The sequence below is a fragment of the Poecilia formosa genome, unplaced genomic scaffold (assembly GCF_000485575.1).
Source record: "Poecilia formosa unplaced genomic scaffold, Poecilia_formosa-5.1.2 Scaffold349, whole genome shotgun sequence".
Taxonomy (NCBI): Eukaryota; Metazoa; Chordata; class Actinopteri; order Cyprinodontiformes; family Poeciliidae; genus Poecilia; species Poecilia formosa.
In genome coordinates, this window is record NW_006800288.1 from 21,598 (window position 1) to 36,747 (window position 15,150).

Genomic DNA, 15,150 nt, shown 5'->3' on the forward strand with positions numbered 1-15,150 from the left:
TTATCTTAGCCGCTATGATGCCTGACATGAGCTTGCATGTTGTAGAGAGACAGGTTATCGGCCGATAGTTGTACATAACTGTAATTCCATCATTTTAAAAGTACAATGAAATTGCGGTAACCATGTAACATAATTACTGTGCCAGAGTCATGAAATTACAGTACAACTAATAAAATGACAAAGATTGTAATAAAAATCACAGTAAAAATGTATGGCAATAAAATTACAGTAAAACTAAGAAATTTACAGTAAGGTTTCTGTAAAAAAAAAATTACAGTCACTGGCTGGCAACCCTGCTGACAGTAATTTACTGTAAATTCTACAGAGACTTTTTTTAACAGTGTATAAGGTGGAGGATGGAAGGGTGGAGGAAAGCCCTTCTCATCCGTCGCAGAAAGTGCCAGCACTGCTGTGCCATCTTCACCAAGGTTGTCTGTAACATGCCCCCCCCTAGGAACTAACATTTTAAGATTTTTTAATCATTTACTGATGACTTTCTAAACTATCTTGATTAAAACAATTAATAGGTTTTAGATTAAAGTCAGAACTGAAGTCAACAGTGAATTTTAACAGTTCATCTAGTATTTGTTTTCACTAATCTCCGTTTGCCGGCCATCTTTTTAGCCTCAGTTTGCACAGATCTATTTTTACCATCAGAAGTTCAATATGGAGAGCTCCAATCGGATCCCCATCCAGCAGATGAAGTGTGTTTTCACGCCAGCACAGTGAGCAGTCTGCTGCGAAGTGGAGGATCTCCAACTATCGAGCTATCTGTGGCAAATGGAAACTGGAAGCAGAGATGAACCCAAGGGATCTGCTGTGGCCCCATGTACTCCACAGTGGGCCCCATTAGATGTGACAGGTGATAAAGTGTGCAAAGAGCAAAAACAAACCACTCAGCAAAAGTTGGGAGACATTGATAAACGAAGTCGGGGCGAGCTCATCAGGCGCGGAACCTGGGGGAATTCTCCGGCAAAATGCCACCTCGATATCTTGCTGAGCCATCCAACCCAATTAGGCCAGAGGATGGGCTGCTTTGTGGAGTCTAACTTAGATACATCTTCTTCTTTTCAGTCAAAAGGGTTTGAAAAGCAAAATGCCAAGTGTCTGCGGGGCCCCCGGTTTGGCTCCGCTGTTACTGAGCCTCGCGAGTGGAACAGGGGGTCGAATTCTGAACTTTCGCAAGCATATCTCGAACATAATTGTCGAAAAGTTACCGTTTGTGTTGTTAGGGGGAGCCAACAGAACTGTCGTTTTAAAGCTGAGCAGAACTTTCTCTGCCAAACGTTTCTACAGGAACGTTTGTAGAATATAAATGCTGATTTATTTACAGAATTTATGCAATAATTCTATGAAATAAAGCAAAGTCCAACGACTTTACACATTTGCTTCCTGATCCAACCTTGTCCTCACTTTTGTAATGATGACATGTTTTAACTCAAACAGCAAAGCTTCTTATTGTGCTTCATAGAGAAACAATGCAGAACATTACGTTTTCAAAATTCTTTCAACAAAATCTTGATCTGTTTAAATGCAGAGATCTTTTTGTGAATATTAGTTCAACGTGATTTTGTTTTTTTTACAGAAATGGTCAATGAATTGAATTTGCTTGAAGATTTTAAAACATTAAAGTTTTTAAAGATTCAGTCATAAAATAATTTAATTTACATTCAGTTTTTCATGTTTCACCATGTATGTAGTATGCAGAGGTACTTTTATCACAGGTTCACCTCACCTGTGAGATCAAGAACAAATCTTAAGAATCACATTGTATAGTTGTTAAGTGATTAATTAGTAACTTGAAAAAATTAGAACTGTATCAAATACTTATTTTGACCAATATTTATACACAGTTAATAATATGACCATCTGGAAAAAATATGAAGTTTATGTTAAGTCTTGATTTAAAAGACGGGGTTATGTGATATACTTAGGGGTAGTCAAGAGTCTCTTCTCAATGTCAGTGGCTTTAATCAGTTCTTCCCCAGTCAGTCTGACCAGATTCTTCTCCATTTAAAAATATTTCACAGTTCTTCCCTGTTTTTTGGAGCCATCTCAGGTGTGGTGTAAATGAGACCAGGCTGGGTATTGTGTGCTAGCGACTTGATTGGCAGCAGACTGTATTCGCTGATTTACCCATGAATTTACATCAATAACATCTCAACCACGATTTTCACTTTGCAAAACACTTTGTTTTTTATTTTATTTTAATTTAATTTAATTTAATTTATCTATTATTATTTTTTGTCTTTTATCTGCTGAGTGTCTGCTGGGAAGCAAAGATTAGGAACAAGTTGTGTAAATTTAAATAAGACAGTGCCAGCTTTAAAGCTGCAGTATGCCACTTTTATTTAAAAAGAAAAAAATGTGTTTGACATATTTGTTAAAACCGTCACCATGATTTACTTAAATCATCTTCTGGCAATAAACACATTTTGCAACAAAGACAATCCCAGAAGAATCTTTTCCCTGTGCTATTCTTTAGCATGAGCGGAAAAATATCATTAAAAATCGCTACATCCCAGTGCTGCTATCACAATTACTATGTTAAATGGAGTCCAACTAAAGCTGAGCTTTTTGCAAGAGGAAGCACTGCCCCTATGTGGACACTCTGAAGATGACACTAGTAACATTCCATTGACCTTAAAACAGGTTAAGCAAGTTTAGGACCCAGACCTTCATGCGGTTTATCTGTTCTGACATGTCCACTTTTCTGTTCTACATGTCCTCAGTCTGTATGTATGTGTTTTTGTTCAGGAAATGCCGTTCAGAACGGTACAAATTTGGCGGCTGATAAGGTGCAGCATCGCCCATATCCTGTTTTTGTGGCTTATAATAACCGACTCAAAATGCCAAAAATTGTGAGCTTTTCTTCTAAAAAGGCAAACGTGTGAGATCCTTCTTAGATTTTGGATCAAACATGAGCTACAGATCCATGTTCTACAAAAACTAGATTGAAATATTTAATGTTTTCTTCTCTCTTACGCACTTAGATGTTTAAAAATAAGAAATAGAATCACAATTAAAATAGTTTTTGCACTGTATGTAAGAGTCAATTTGTGTCACCCACAAGTAACTTCCACTTTATAATGTTAGCCAAAGTGGCAATATATTTGGACATACACGTGTGGACATAATTGTTGGTACCCTTCTGCTAATGACCACAAAACACACAGCGATCACTGAAATGTCTTGAAACTGACAAAAGGACGATTCTAAATGAAAAATAGCTGAAAATGAACCAGTGAAAATCAGTTGTTGCTGTTGGAATAAGGTTCAATAGAATCAGTAAAAGAGATGAGCTAATGAACCAGGCCTGGACGAGATTGAAAATACTGCAGTCCATCTACTGTGCCTTCAATACTTCTGCTCCTTCTATCCATTTCTCTCTCATATACATCCATTTTTAGTAAATGTATTGGGCTGCTTTTTGAGCAGCCCAATACCCTGTGCAATCTTACTATGCAAGCGCAGTTGGTAACAGGAAGTGTCAAAATGTGAGATAAACAGGGGAGGAGTGATGAACTGAAACCTGAAAGCTCTGGGTTTAAACAGAGACAAATAATGTTTTTACAGTGAGCTCATAGTTTATGCTGTTACACTTATGTTCAGTTGGCTGGATGATGTTTGGTTTTGCCATTAGCTCACCAATGGCAAAACCAATGGTTATTTAACCAACCCATGGAAGGCTGGGTAAAGCTTATTTTAAAGCGTCTTTGAGAACTTTTTGAGGGTTGAAAAGCATTATGTCAATCTGATGTCATTCTGTGGGGTAAGGCTGTAGAGAACATAGCAACATATGCAATTTTCTTCTGTAAATTTCTGTCACGATACAGGTCTTAAATTTCATTAATGGTCATAAAAAGGTATTAAAAAGTCTTGCATACAGAAATGTATGATGATTACATGTCATAAAAACAAAGTGGAGTGTATTATCAATGTCAATGAGCATGAAATGGAAAGATTTAAGTAAGAATCTTTTACAGAGATTCATTACCTGTTAACCACTTAAATGTTAACCACTTAAATACCTACTATGTTCTGATTCATTTGTTACTTTTTCAGCCAAATTTTTCATGTCATTGGAAGAACTTTATGTTTACCTCGGTCACATGCTCAGAGCGGGTGTCTGTATCTCTCTATCTGGGGATGAAGCATCCAGGGCATGTCCAAGCTGCCCTGGCATTCCATCTCTTCAGGTGGAATGCCAACCACGACAACAAAATGCACCAGTTTCCTAGCCAGCAGGTAAATGGTACCAACTCATAAAAGTTCTAAACGGACAAAAGCAAAGTATATTAAATAAATAAATAGTTGTTGCTCCTCATCAGAGCCTACTCTGTCCTCTCTTAATATATGCAGCCAAAACATTATTGTGTAAATTATCAAGTGGATGCCTCCACTTGTGTTCAATCAGTAGAGCCTCATTTCACAATCGCATCAGGCATAAATATTTACACACCAAGTCTTTCCTGTAGTTTGGAGAGATTCCAAACTACTGGAAAGATGTCGGAGAGGAAACCAAACCTCTACTGGGGTGGAACATGGAATTCAAAAAATTCTGAGCCATTTCCTGATTTCAGAAACATAAGCAAAACCAATATCATTTTCTGTTTATGCAATTTGGTCTTTGAGGTTTGTGTCTTGTTGCCTGTATGATGTACTCTATTACATGTGTAAACTGTAGACAACATAACAGCACACAGTCACTCACAAAGAATGTTAGCAGCACTCCACACCCACAAAGACTGGATGTTTTCACTTGCTTTGCAGAAATGCCCTGAACCACAGACATCAGCTGGGACTTTGAGTTTGAATGTTATTTTTAATATTACTGAAGTTTTAAAAACTTGAATTAGTTGGTTAGATAAACTTTAAATGCTATTCGAGTTATTTTTAGGCTTCAGAAACAGCACTAAATAGTCAATTCAGAGGTAGAATGTTTTGGTATATTTTTTATGAATGAAGGAGTGTGTTTTATTTCGAGTTGGAGTTTTTTAGTTATTTCATTTCGTATCCTTCTTCCTGCTTCTCCCGCTACTCAAGTAGATTACCTTTTCCGGTGTGTTTTTCAAAATCAAACACTTTTCTCGAAAAAAATGTAATAAGGTGTTACAATTTCCTCAACTAAATTAAATTTGCTCTTCCGCTGTTTAAAAACGTTAATATGGCATAATAACGCCAAAAGACGAGCTTGTTTAAGAAACGGACCGAGAACGAACGACAGAAAAACAAGGGAGAAATTTGTGCTTTTATCGTTGCAGAAAGGTAAGGGAACTTCCGGGAGTATGTTGAAAGCAGCTTGGCGCACAATTCTCACAAAACGACTTAATCTGTTCAATGTCTTCTGTCTACCGCTGGGCGAAGGCGATAAAAAGGAGTCTGCAGCGGAAATAAGCACAACAAGGTAAAAATGTCGTTATTTAATTAGCTCTGTTAAACAGGACCTACCGTTTTAGTAGCTGTTATAATTTACCGAGTGGGTTATGGCTGAACTTCACAGGTCTTTCTTTATTCGACAGTCATTAAAGTGCCATAAATGTGGTGGCACACCTCGCACGGGTTAACGGCACTTGGTCTGTTTTATCACGCACGAGCATGCTCCTGACTGAAAAGTAAGAAAACTAATCGGTAAAAAGCGAAGTAGCGGCCATACAGAGGGGCTTGTTTGCAATTTTCTTGTTTCTTTAACTGAAATTATTTATTTTTTCAACATCTACTTAAAGGATGCGATTCTCTTAAAGTTGGAATCGGTTGGTAGCTAGGTTGTCAAGGCTGAAAAACGTAATAATTTTCTGTCCAATTTTGAGAAATATGGATTCCGTGACACCTAAATGTTTGCGTGCAACAATAGCAACCCCTAAGCCGCTGTTACGACAGACAATTCTATCACAAAATTCTCTTATGAGCAAAAGTAATAACTAAGCACCCCGAAGGAAAATCTGATCCTAAAGTGGTAACCATGGAGACCGCAGTGATGGGTATGTAAGCGATCGACTTCCATCAGCTGGGGTCTCTAGGAGGGGTTAAGTGGTGGCATTAGAGATAACAGGGTTATCAGGCAGTTTCCGGAGTGTCTGACAGCCAATTAAAATGGGGAATGACTTCAGAAGATACGCAGGATGGTTGGCATACTCATTAGACAGCATTCATTAGTGTTATCTTTATGCATACAAGCTTGCAGCGCTGTGTCAAAGTTTTCACACCATCTTTTTTATGATGTTACAACCACAAATTTGAATGTTGAATGGGATTTAATGTGATAAATCTACACTAACAGTGTCCAAAGTCCAGACCTAAATCCAACAAAGAATCTTTGGTAAAGGGTTGACTCGGGAATGAATATACATTTTTGCCACAAGTTTCACTTTTTTCTTTGTTAATAAATTTGAAAACCATGTCTCATTTCTATTCCACTGCACAAATATGTGAGTCGTTCACAAAGAATTCCAATAAATTACAATAAAAAGATTGTGATTATAATTTGAATAAAGTTGAGAGGGTAGAACAGCTTTCAAATACAAAGTCATAAATATCATAAATTGTAATTAGCTTTATGTAATATATGTGGCAGGAAATAAACTCTAGGGCAGGGCTCAGCCACCTTTTCAAATCCAGGAGCCATATTTGACTTCAGTGCAGCTAAATAAAACTTATTTTTTAAAAGACAATGTAATTTTTGCTTGATAAATGTCTACTTCAGGGAATTTGTTCTTTTTAAAGTGCCCCATTTTATGTCTATATTTAGATTTTAAGATAAAGAAAACATAAAAATTTAGCAGAACAGAAGATGGGTACATTTCCTTCTGTGGGATGTTGAAATGTATTGAAAATGAAAATGAAAAAAGGGACAGAGTTTCTAACTGAATAAAAAAAAAAATAGATAAAAAAAAACAATGCCTCTAGTATTTTTTGTGTGATCCTGTCATGGAATAAAATTAAGTGGAAAAAATATGCTTATTCTAGTATTTGTTATTAAAGATTTATTAAAAACATCAGCTGATTATCATTTTAAACCAGTTATTCAGAGCCACTTGTGACTCTGGAGCCTCAGGTTGCAGACATCAGTGTGTTTATATAAATTACATTGACTCCCATTTCTGCAGCGTCCACCTGTTGTCATCAGGACAAGCAGCCATGGCGACCATGGTAATGGAAAGCATTGGGCGAGTGTTCATCAGCCGGCAGCAGATCCGGCAGGTACCCCGACTGCTGACCGAGGCAGCGCCCTCCATGCCCGGCACCGTCACAGACTCCGAGGTTCCTGCTTACTTCAGGGAACGCTACGTCTCCACGGGTTATAGACCACTCGATCAGAGCTGGCGCTACTACTTCCTGTCCCTGTTCCAGCGCCATAACGAGACCTTAAATGTCTGGACTCACCTGCTTGCCTTTTTATTGCTTCTAGTTAAGCTTCGCCAACTTACAGACGCGGTGGACTTTGTCAACGACCGTCATTCTTGGCCCTTGCTCATCCTTGTGCTGTCTTCCCTGACTTACTCAGGATTCAGTGTATTAGCTCACCTGCTGGGTGGAAAATCTGAGATGTGTCACTACTTGTTCTACTTTCTTGACTATGTTGGGGTAGCGCAGTACCAGTACGGCAGTGCTGTGGTTCACTTTTACTATGCAGTAGATGAGACCATGCACAGAAGCATGCAAGGACTCTTCATGCCTACTGCCACCATCCTTAGCTGTCTGTCTTGTCTAGGATGTTGCTATGGGAAATACTGCAACCATACCCAACCTTGTTGGGTGCGTAAGGTGTGCCAGGTAGTCCCCTCAGCGCTGGCCTACATGTGGGATAACAGCCCTGTGGCTAAGAGACTCTTGCTGTGGTCCAACGATGATCTGGCGGTTGCCTACCATTTCGGTCAGGTGGCGTTCTTTCTCAGCTGCTCTTTCTTCTTCACCTTCCCCCTGCTGGAGCACTACCTGCCTGGACGGTGTGATTTTGTGGGCCAAAGTCACCAGGTGTTCCATGTTTTGCTCTCTTGCTGCACCTTCTGTCAGATCCACGCCTCCTACTTGGACTATGTGCACCGAAGGCAACTTTATTTACGTCTGCATGAGAGTGGCGATGCTGCTCTCTTTGTGGGATTGTATGTGTTCACACTGGTTGGATGTGCACTGATCACTGCCTTCATGCTGAGGAAAGTTAAACATGTTCTCGACTTCAAGATGAAGTTAAAATAAAGAAGTAGCCAGCTTGGGATCATAGTGCCTTTCCTAACAGAAAACAACATATCTGGAGGGATTTGCTTGTACTAATAAACTGGACTAGGATGTTTTTTGTGTGTGCATTTCCATTGTGATTCCTTTAACTTATTTATAAAACAGTGATATCACTGCCTCATTACATCGCCACTGTACTGTACTGTTATGACTAAACATAGGAACTGTGCAGCTGCCATTGTTGAGTTTTTAGCTTGTTTAATGCTCTGAAGGGATGATCCTATTTGGACATAATTTGGTGCACATGTAGAAAAGTGATGGGTGGCATCACTATCTAGTCACCAGAATGTCTGTTCAAAACAGCAATGGAAGGTCACCAGACACAGAGCATGTATCATAGAACGATTTGGGAGTGTTACAGGACCAAAATGGAGTCTAATGGTCTTTTTCCATTAACACTTTCTCAGCAAGACTCAACTTGGCTCTACTAGGTTTTCCACTAGTAATGGTTACGTGATACCGACCCTTTTTTCAATAGTTACTTTTCTGGGAATGCTAAGTGTGTGGAGTTGTACTGAAAACACATCAGAAGACTGTTGGCCTCTGATTGAAAGGTGGCGCACGTGATCCGCACAAAACTTTAGGCAGGAGGCCAAGTCACAGGGGGCGGGAGCGATACAATTGGTCCTCGCTCCTGCCTTCAACCCAAGTTCAATGCATCAACTGTAAACCTGTGTTAGCCTACAATACACTGGGTGAAACCCTGAGGAGTCACTGGTTGTGTCACAAGAGTGATTCCCTTCCAATAATCAGAACTGCCATTTGTAAAGACCCACAATGCAACTGAGCGTAGTTTAAGGAACTTTAGAGAAAATGGCAACATTGAAAGCAACACCATAGATTGTGATTTAAGGTGCAGATTGTTTTTCTGCTCGTGTTGTGTTGGTGTCACATACAGATCACGTCGTGCTAATTTCGAACTTTAATACTCATTAGTAACATCGAGTAGATCCAAGCTGAGCTAGATCAAGTCGTGCGTACCAGTGGAAAAGATTTGAACATAGGGTTGCATAACACTGTTTGCATGACTTGCCTAGTTTAACCTCCTACCATGAGCAGATGAAGGAGGAACAAATGTTAATCATACAATGCAACCACAAACCCTGTATGTGACTCCTATAAGCCACCATCAGTTTATGTTCTTAACTGATATTCAATGCAGCCTCTATGGAGACCTTCATATTCTGTTTTTAATGACTGATGCTACTGTGCATCAGTAGCATCAGTCTGATGCACATTTCGATTCCAAACATGATGCTGCCCACTCTGCCTCTGGTGTTTGGACTGAAATCATTTAGAAACACATCACTGGTATGCGCACCAAAATTAAGTCTTGATAGACTAATCCAGTTGGGTCCTTTAGCTATTTCTAGCATATTAAATGTAAACGTTTTTTTTTAACAATAGCAGACACTATATTTTAGTTTTTATGTTGATCAGTTTAAGTATAGCGTATGATCAAATGATAGCAGAGATGCAACATTCCTCTTGAAAAAGATGAAGCTGAAAATAAATTGTTTTGCTCTGAGAAGTTAATGCTCTGTTTTTTTTGTCAGTCTTAATAAGGCAGCACTGATTGAATGTTGCTTTTAAAAAGGCATTTCCCCTGTTTTTCACACAACGTCATCAGATGATGTGAGGTGGGCAATCACGTGAATCTGAAGCTTTAGGATTTAAGCTCTCATTGTTTCATCGATGTCGGTTTTAAATCTCTGAAATGGCACCTTAAAATGTTTTCCACTGTCAATCTGAGGTTTATATCCTACTATTTATTTGTGAGTGTTTGTACGTTGTTCCATGAAGATTACAATTTCATGTCATTTAGATGGAATTTTTTTTCTGCCAACATTGAATGTATTTGCCATGGAGGGGATTGTTGAGGCCTTTTGAAGTCAGATCTGGTAAGAAGTTAAAAAGCTTATATCTTCAGTAGATTCCTCTATTGGTGTCCTCATTTAGTAGAAGTCCAGTTTACATTGGACCCCCGTGTATTCGCCGTTCAGAAGTCACAGATTTTTCCATGGAACTCCAAATTATTATGTTAGCTTCAGCCTTCAGAAACAACTCATCGGTATCGACAGTAACTCAAGACACCAGTTGCATTCTGCAGGGCAGACATTAACAACAACTTCAAAATTCCTGAACTATCTCCTGTCGTGGTCATGAGGGATTTATTGTATTATAAAATAAACATGCCTTTGTTTTGTTAACATATTACAACCTGTATAGTGTCTAAAGAGCTGTACTGTGCCTTTTGTATTTTCTCTGTTTCCCTTGAGTGCTTAGTAAAACTCAGATACACTGTGGTGCTTTGTGTTGACTCTGCATCTGTTTTACAAACGTGAGGTTTCATCTGACTTTTAAGGGCTCATCTCTTCACCACCAGCTCCTCTTTCTCAATCACTACGTAACTCTTTGGTTCTTTTCTCCTCTGAGATCATAAGACATGTCTGGACTGGTTCCCTGACTGCCTGATGGATTCTTTTGTTTTGCTCCTGTAGCCTGTGGTGTACAATGGCTAGGCCAAGAAAATAATGAATAGCCACAATAATACATAATATTTTAGAAAATAATCTTATCAGATCTAGAAAGCTGCATGTTCAGTATTAAGTTCAGAGATCTTTCTAGGTACAGCAGACCTTTACTATAGCCCTGGTGAGATAAGACATAACATCCTTTCAACACGCCATTGTCACTGCAATCTTTAAAATGCAATATAACACACATGCAGCCTTGTTCTACAAACTTCAGTTGACTCATTTGTTTAGAAAATTAAGCTGTAATTATCATTTGATACAAATCAAATACCAAAATTCATAGATTTTTCTAAACTCAGTTGCTGGTAATTGCTCTCAATGGTAACCTCAAATCCAATGTTACTGTAAGCAGCCTTTCAGTTATTTGCATATTTTACAGAGAGCTTTTGAAAGTGATGTGATGGACTTGATAACGGTTGAAAGTCTGTTACGTTTGAGCGGTTAGGTGGCTTTCCATTTGTGTCAAGTTTCCTTTGGAAAAATGGAGGGAGGTGGGGGATCAGGAATGCAATGTTTGTATCCATCACCCAGGTGATTTCCTCTAAAAGCAATGTTTTCTGATCCCTCCCTGATTCCCATGGCAACTTTGTAGCAGGCTATTTGTATGGCTGTTGGCTCACGTTAAGTCAACTGATCTAGCTTTTCTCCTCAGCTGTGATGTAACAATAAAACGTCAAAACCCAGGCAGCAGTTTCAGCCTTCTGTGAACAGCTGAAAAAGCTTCACATCAGGTTCCAGTGGACCATTAAAGAAGGTGTTGCCTTTTTCCACACGTTTGATTGCACTTTTTTTTACAGCCTCATCATTACATTGATTTGTCAGAGCACAACATTTATTTGATGTTGATGTGGACACTCAGCTGTCTGCAATTCACTGATTGTCTACTTGTATAAGGTTGTTTAGACTGGCAAAATGGCCAACATAAAATGACGAAGGAAAACCAAACAGGACAGAGGAACAGTGCCTGCTGTTGGAACATTTCTGTCCGCTTTAAGGAAAATACCCATTTTCTGACAGACTTTCATGCTCAAGACTCTCATAAGGTGTGTCCTGATACACCGGTAGACTTGGTTCGATTGGAGACCAAATGTGTAACATTTGTTACATTTTCAACTGGTGCAATTAGCTTTCACGCTGAACTGTGTCCCACGGACCAAACCCTTCAAAAAACCTGTTCACCCCCTTGCCTGTGGTGGCGCTGCAGCATGAACCTGACGGAATCAACACAAAAACCTGAATTACAATCAGTTCAATTTCCTTCTTTACAGAATGTGAACAAAAATGGAGTAGCATCTGATTGTTCTTTTGTCTTTGGCAGAAAAACACTAGCCATTTCTTCTGCTAGTGCTTGACATGTTAACTCTGGTTGTACTTTACCAGAATGCCCTGCAGCATTATCCACTTTCTGCTGTCGAACCACACCAAAGTTGACTTCAACCGAACTGAGGCCTGGGTAGATGCACCAGAGTTTGCTTTTTGGTCCGCGTCAGAGTTTGATTGCTTTTTCACACTTCCCCAAACAAACTGGACTTTCTAGGCAAAGTACAGTTCAATTAAAGCGGATTGGACAGGGCTCACTATAGGAGCTCTCTTGAGGCCTAAAGTTTTTTGTGAAAAACATTTATCTAATAGAGGTGAAATTCTAAGAAAAATCTTAGAATTTTTTAACATTTTCCAAGAGTTTTCCTAAAATGACTTCACTATTTGCTACTTTTGTTCTCCAGATTCTTTGAGACTATGGGCTCACAACAGTGGGCTTTTTAAACTCTTCCTACTCCAGAAGCAGATGCTCACTCTTCACTATACAGAATGTTACGAGCCAATACAACAAATTGGTCGCAGTTTCAAAGGTTTGTAAAGTTAACTCTCCAACAGAAAGAAATATGCTTCTTCTAACTAAAAGGGTTCTGGTTTGGTAAGTTGTGGCTCCAATGTGGAAACTGCAGTTGCTTGAGTAGCTTGGAGTTAAAGACGGAGCTGAACCGGAGATAGACTCACTGTCTCTTTCCAGTAGGTTCCCTCCCAACTCCCAAGTAGGCGAGTGAACTCTATCCATATCAAGCGATGGCAGGGTCCAACTCGGTAAATATTTAACAAGAGGGTATCCACTGGCAATTATGCAAGCATTTGTCAGGAGGGCTGATGTTGCTTGTAGGATATATTATAGGGCATGTTGAATTCTTCCTGCTACATTATGAATTTGTGAACATAAGTCGTGGCAAGGAAGGTTCTAGAGCTGAAATTGGTTCCTTTTGTTTGATGTCCAGTTTAGACTAAATCTGTGTTTTTACTACTAAATGCTTTTATTTTCTGTGAAACGGTTATCAAAAGTTTTCTAAGATCACCATTCAGAGGAGGTCTTGTTGGTGTGTTTTGGAGCAACATAACTAAAGTGTGCTTGAGGTAAAGGCCACAAACTGATGACCGACATTTCTCCATGTAGGGAGCACAACTCTTGGTTCCAATTGCAACCAATTTTTTTTCTGGTTTAAAAACTTTTCATAAAATGCTATGTAAGTGTTCAGTCACATGTAAAACACCTGTCAAGTTTCCCGATTTAGCCTGGAAACTACCGTTTTCTACCCATCTTTCCCGACATGCTCCCGTGTTATAGGACTATTATTTTCTGTAATCTGTGGACTAATGAATCTTTGGGATCATCAAGATGTCATTCTGGAAAATGCGACAAAAGGATTTTGTGTTTTTTAGTTTTGCCCAACTGTGTGTTTGTATGTGTGAAGAATCTGGATTAATGAGCTACAACAATGTTTAATTTTCCATTAGAATCAATAAAATATTTTTGAATTTTAATGTAATTTGAATTTATGGTGCAAAAACCTTCCATGGATGGGATTTTTGTCCTGTCCAGTCTCTTTCTTATTATTGAATCACAAACACAAACCAAGTGAGGCCTTCAGCCTCCTGGTTGGGTCGTGGGTGCTTCCTTGGAGTAATTTCTCTACTCCTGAAGATATTCTGGAGGCCTTCAGCCACCTGAATATTGTTTGTGGTTTTGTTTGTGGTTTTCTCATTTGTGAATAACGGCTCTCAGGTTCACTGCAGTCTAAAAGACTTGGAGGCAACAAAATTCTTTCCACGCTGATAAATATCTATGTCTTTGTTTCTCATCTGATCTTGAATTTCTGTAAATTGGCCCTTGAACTGTTGCATTTTGGACCTTTTCATCTACTTGATGTTGTCAGTGATGAATTTGCAACTTTATATAGAGTTAGATTGATTTGAGATTGTTTTTTTTACCCCTCAGTAAATAAAATCTGAATTTGTAATCAGTAGTTTGAAGATCTTAGTCTGAAAAAAAGAAAGACCCAAAAGCAGTCTGTAAAGGGGTGTAATACTTTTTCATTTAACAGTCACAGTTTTGGAAGAAATAGCCTTCTGCTGCCCCCTAGTGTTTGATGAGAATATTACTACACTGGACATAGCATTGTCTTATTGCTCTCCATGTGTTTTGCATTGTTAAAAGTAGACCTGAAGCAATGTATTTATTGAAAAAGGTAGTCAGATTTTGCCGTCTATAGTAATTGTCCTTCTGTTTGCTGGCATGACCCGACCCATACAGGCTAGGCTCTGCTATTCACCTAAATTCCTGAATCAGCTGAATTACAGGAATATTGGACTCTATCCCAAATTCTTCCCTTGTGACTCACAGTGGGAGTCAGACCGCCTGCCTCACCTCTGATCTTTACATTTCATTTCAGCTCATTAAATGAATGAGGCAAAAAAAAAAAATAAAAATCTGCAAAACATTAAACCAAGAAAGCACTTCACGGATATTTGTCATTGTGTTGATGCGGTGCCTGAAACACTTATGTGTGCAATTACAGTTCAAATGTCTGGAAAAGGTCAGGCTGGGGGGTTCATTGGGCAGGATCATGTTTACTCGTAAATTTCACGCTGAATTGTTGAGCAATTTTAAGCCTCACTTGGTTTTTGATTCGTTTAATCTGTTTCCAGAGGAAGGTCCGGCTGTTGCTGAGAGCTGTTCTTCTAAAAGTTCACATAGTAAGAATGCTTGGAAAAAGTTATGTAGTAGATAGGAGGTGGATTATGATGCTAAACTTGGTATGCATTAATTTATGATATTCACCTGCATCACATGAACCTAATATTTTAACCTTCCATATTGCACAATGTTTAGTGGCAAAATTCAATTAAATTCATATATTCATGAATATATGAATATTTACTTAAATGAGAACCTAAATATTTGAATTCAATAACTAATTAACCAATTAATTAATTAATCAATTAATTTAATATGTCTTAGTTGAACATATATTTAATTTCTAAACAAAAAGTATGTACAAAAATTTTCCTCCTGTAAAATCTGATGGCTGTATACAGTAAGATATTATGG

General features: G+C 38.6%; 1 protein-coding gene and 1 long non-coding RNA gene across 2 annotated transcripts in view; both read left to right on the forward strand.

Moving 5' to 3' along the window:
- Positions 1 to 1,387, forward strand: part of LOC107833236 (uncharacterized) — a 4,922-nt gene extending 3,535 nt beyond the window's left edge. Inside the window, exon 2 of the long non-coding RNA XR_001658953.1 lies at positions 625 to 1,387. This is a non-coding gene — a long non-coding RNA (uncharacterized LOC107833236). The remainder of the gene's footprint in view (positions 1 to 624) is intronic.
- A 3,896-nt stretch (positions 1,388 to 5,283) lies between these two features.
- Positions 5,284 to 10,541, forward strand: paqr7a (progestin and adipoQ receptor family member VII, a). Its single transcript, XM_007574310.2, has 2 exons — positions 5,284 to 5,407; positions 7,107 to 10,541. The coding sequence occupies exons 1-2, from the start codon at positions 5,289 to 5,291 to the stop codon at positions 8,194 to 8,196; spliced, it is 1,209 nt and encodes a 402-aa protein (XP_007574372.2). The 5' UTR covers positions 5,284 to 5,288; the 3' UTR covers positions 8,197 to 10,541.
- The last annotated feature ends 4,609 nt before the right edge of the window (positions 10,542 to 15,150 follow it).

What these genes read in the sequence shown, in the direction of transcription:
- paqr7a (XM_007574310.2), top strand. Translation starts at nt 5,289, where the DNA reads ATGTTGAAAGCAGCTTGGCGCACAATTCTCACAAAACGACTTAATCTG. An exon ending in GCGGAAATAAGCACAACAAG is followed by an intron (nt 5,408 to 7,106) that starts GTAAAAATGTCG and finishes CCATTTCTGCAG; the next exon opens with CGTCCACCTGTTGTCATCAG.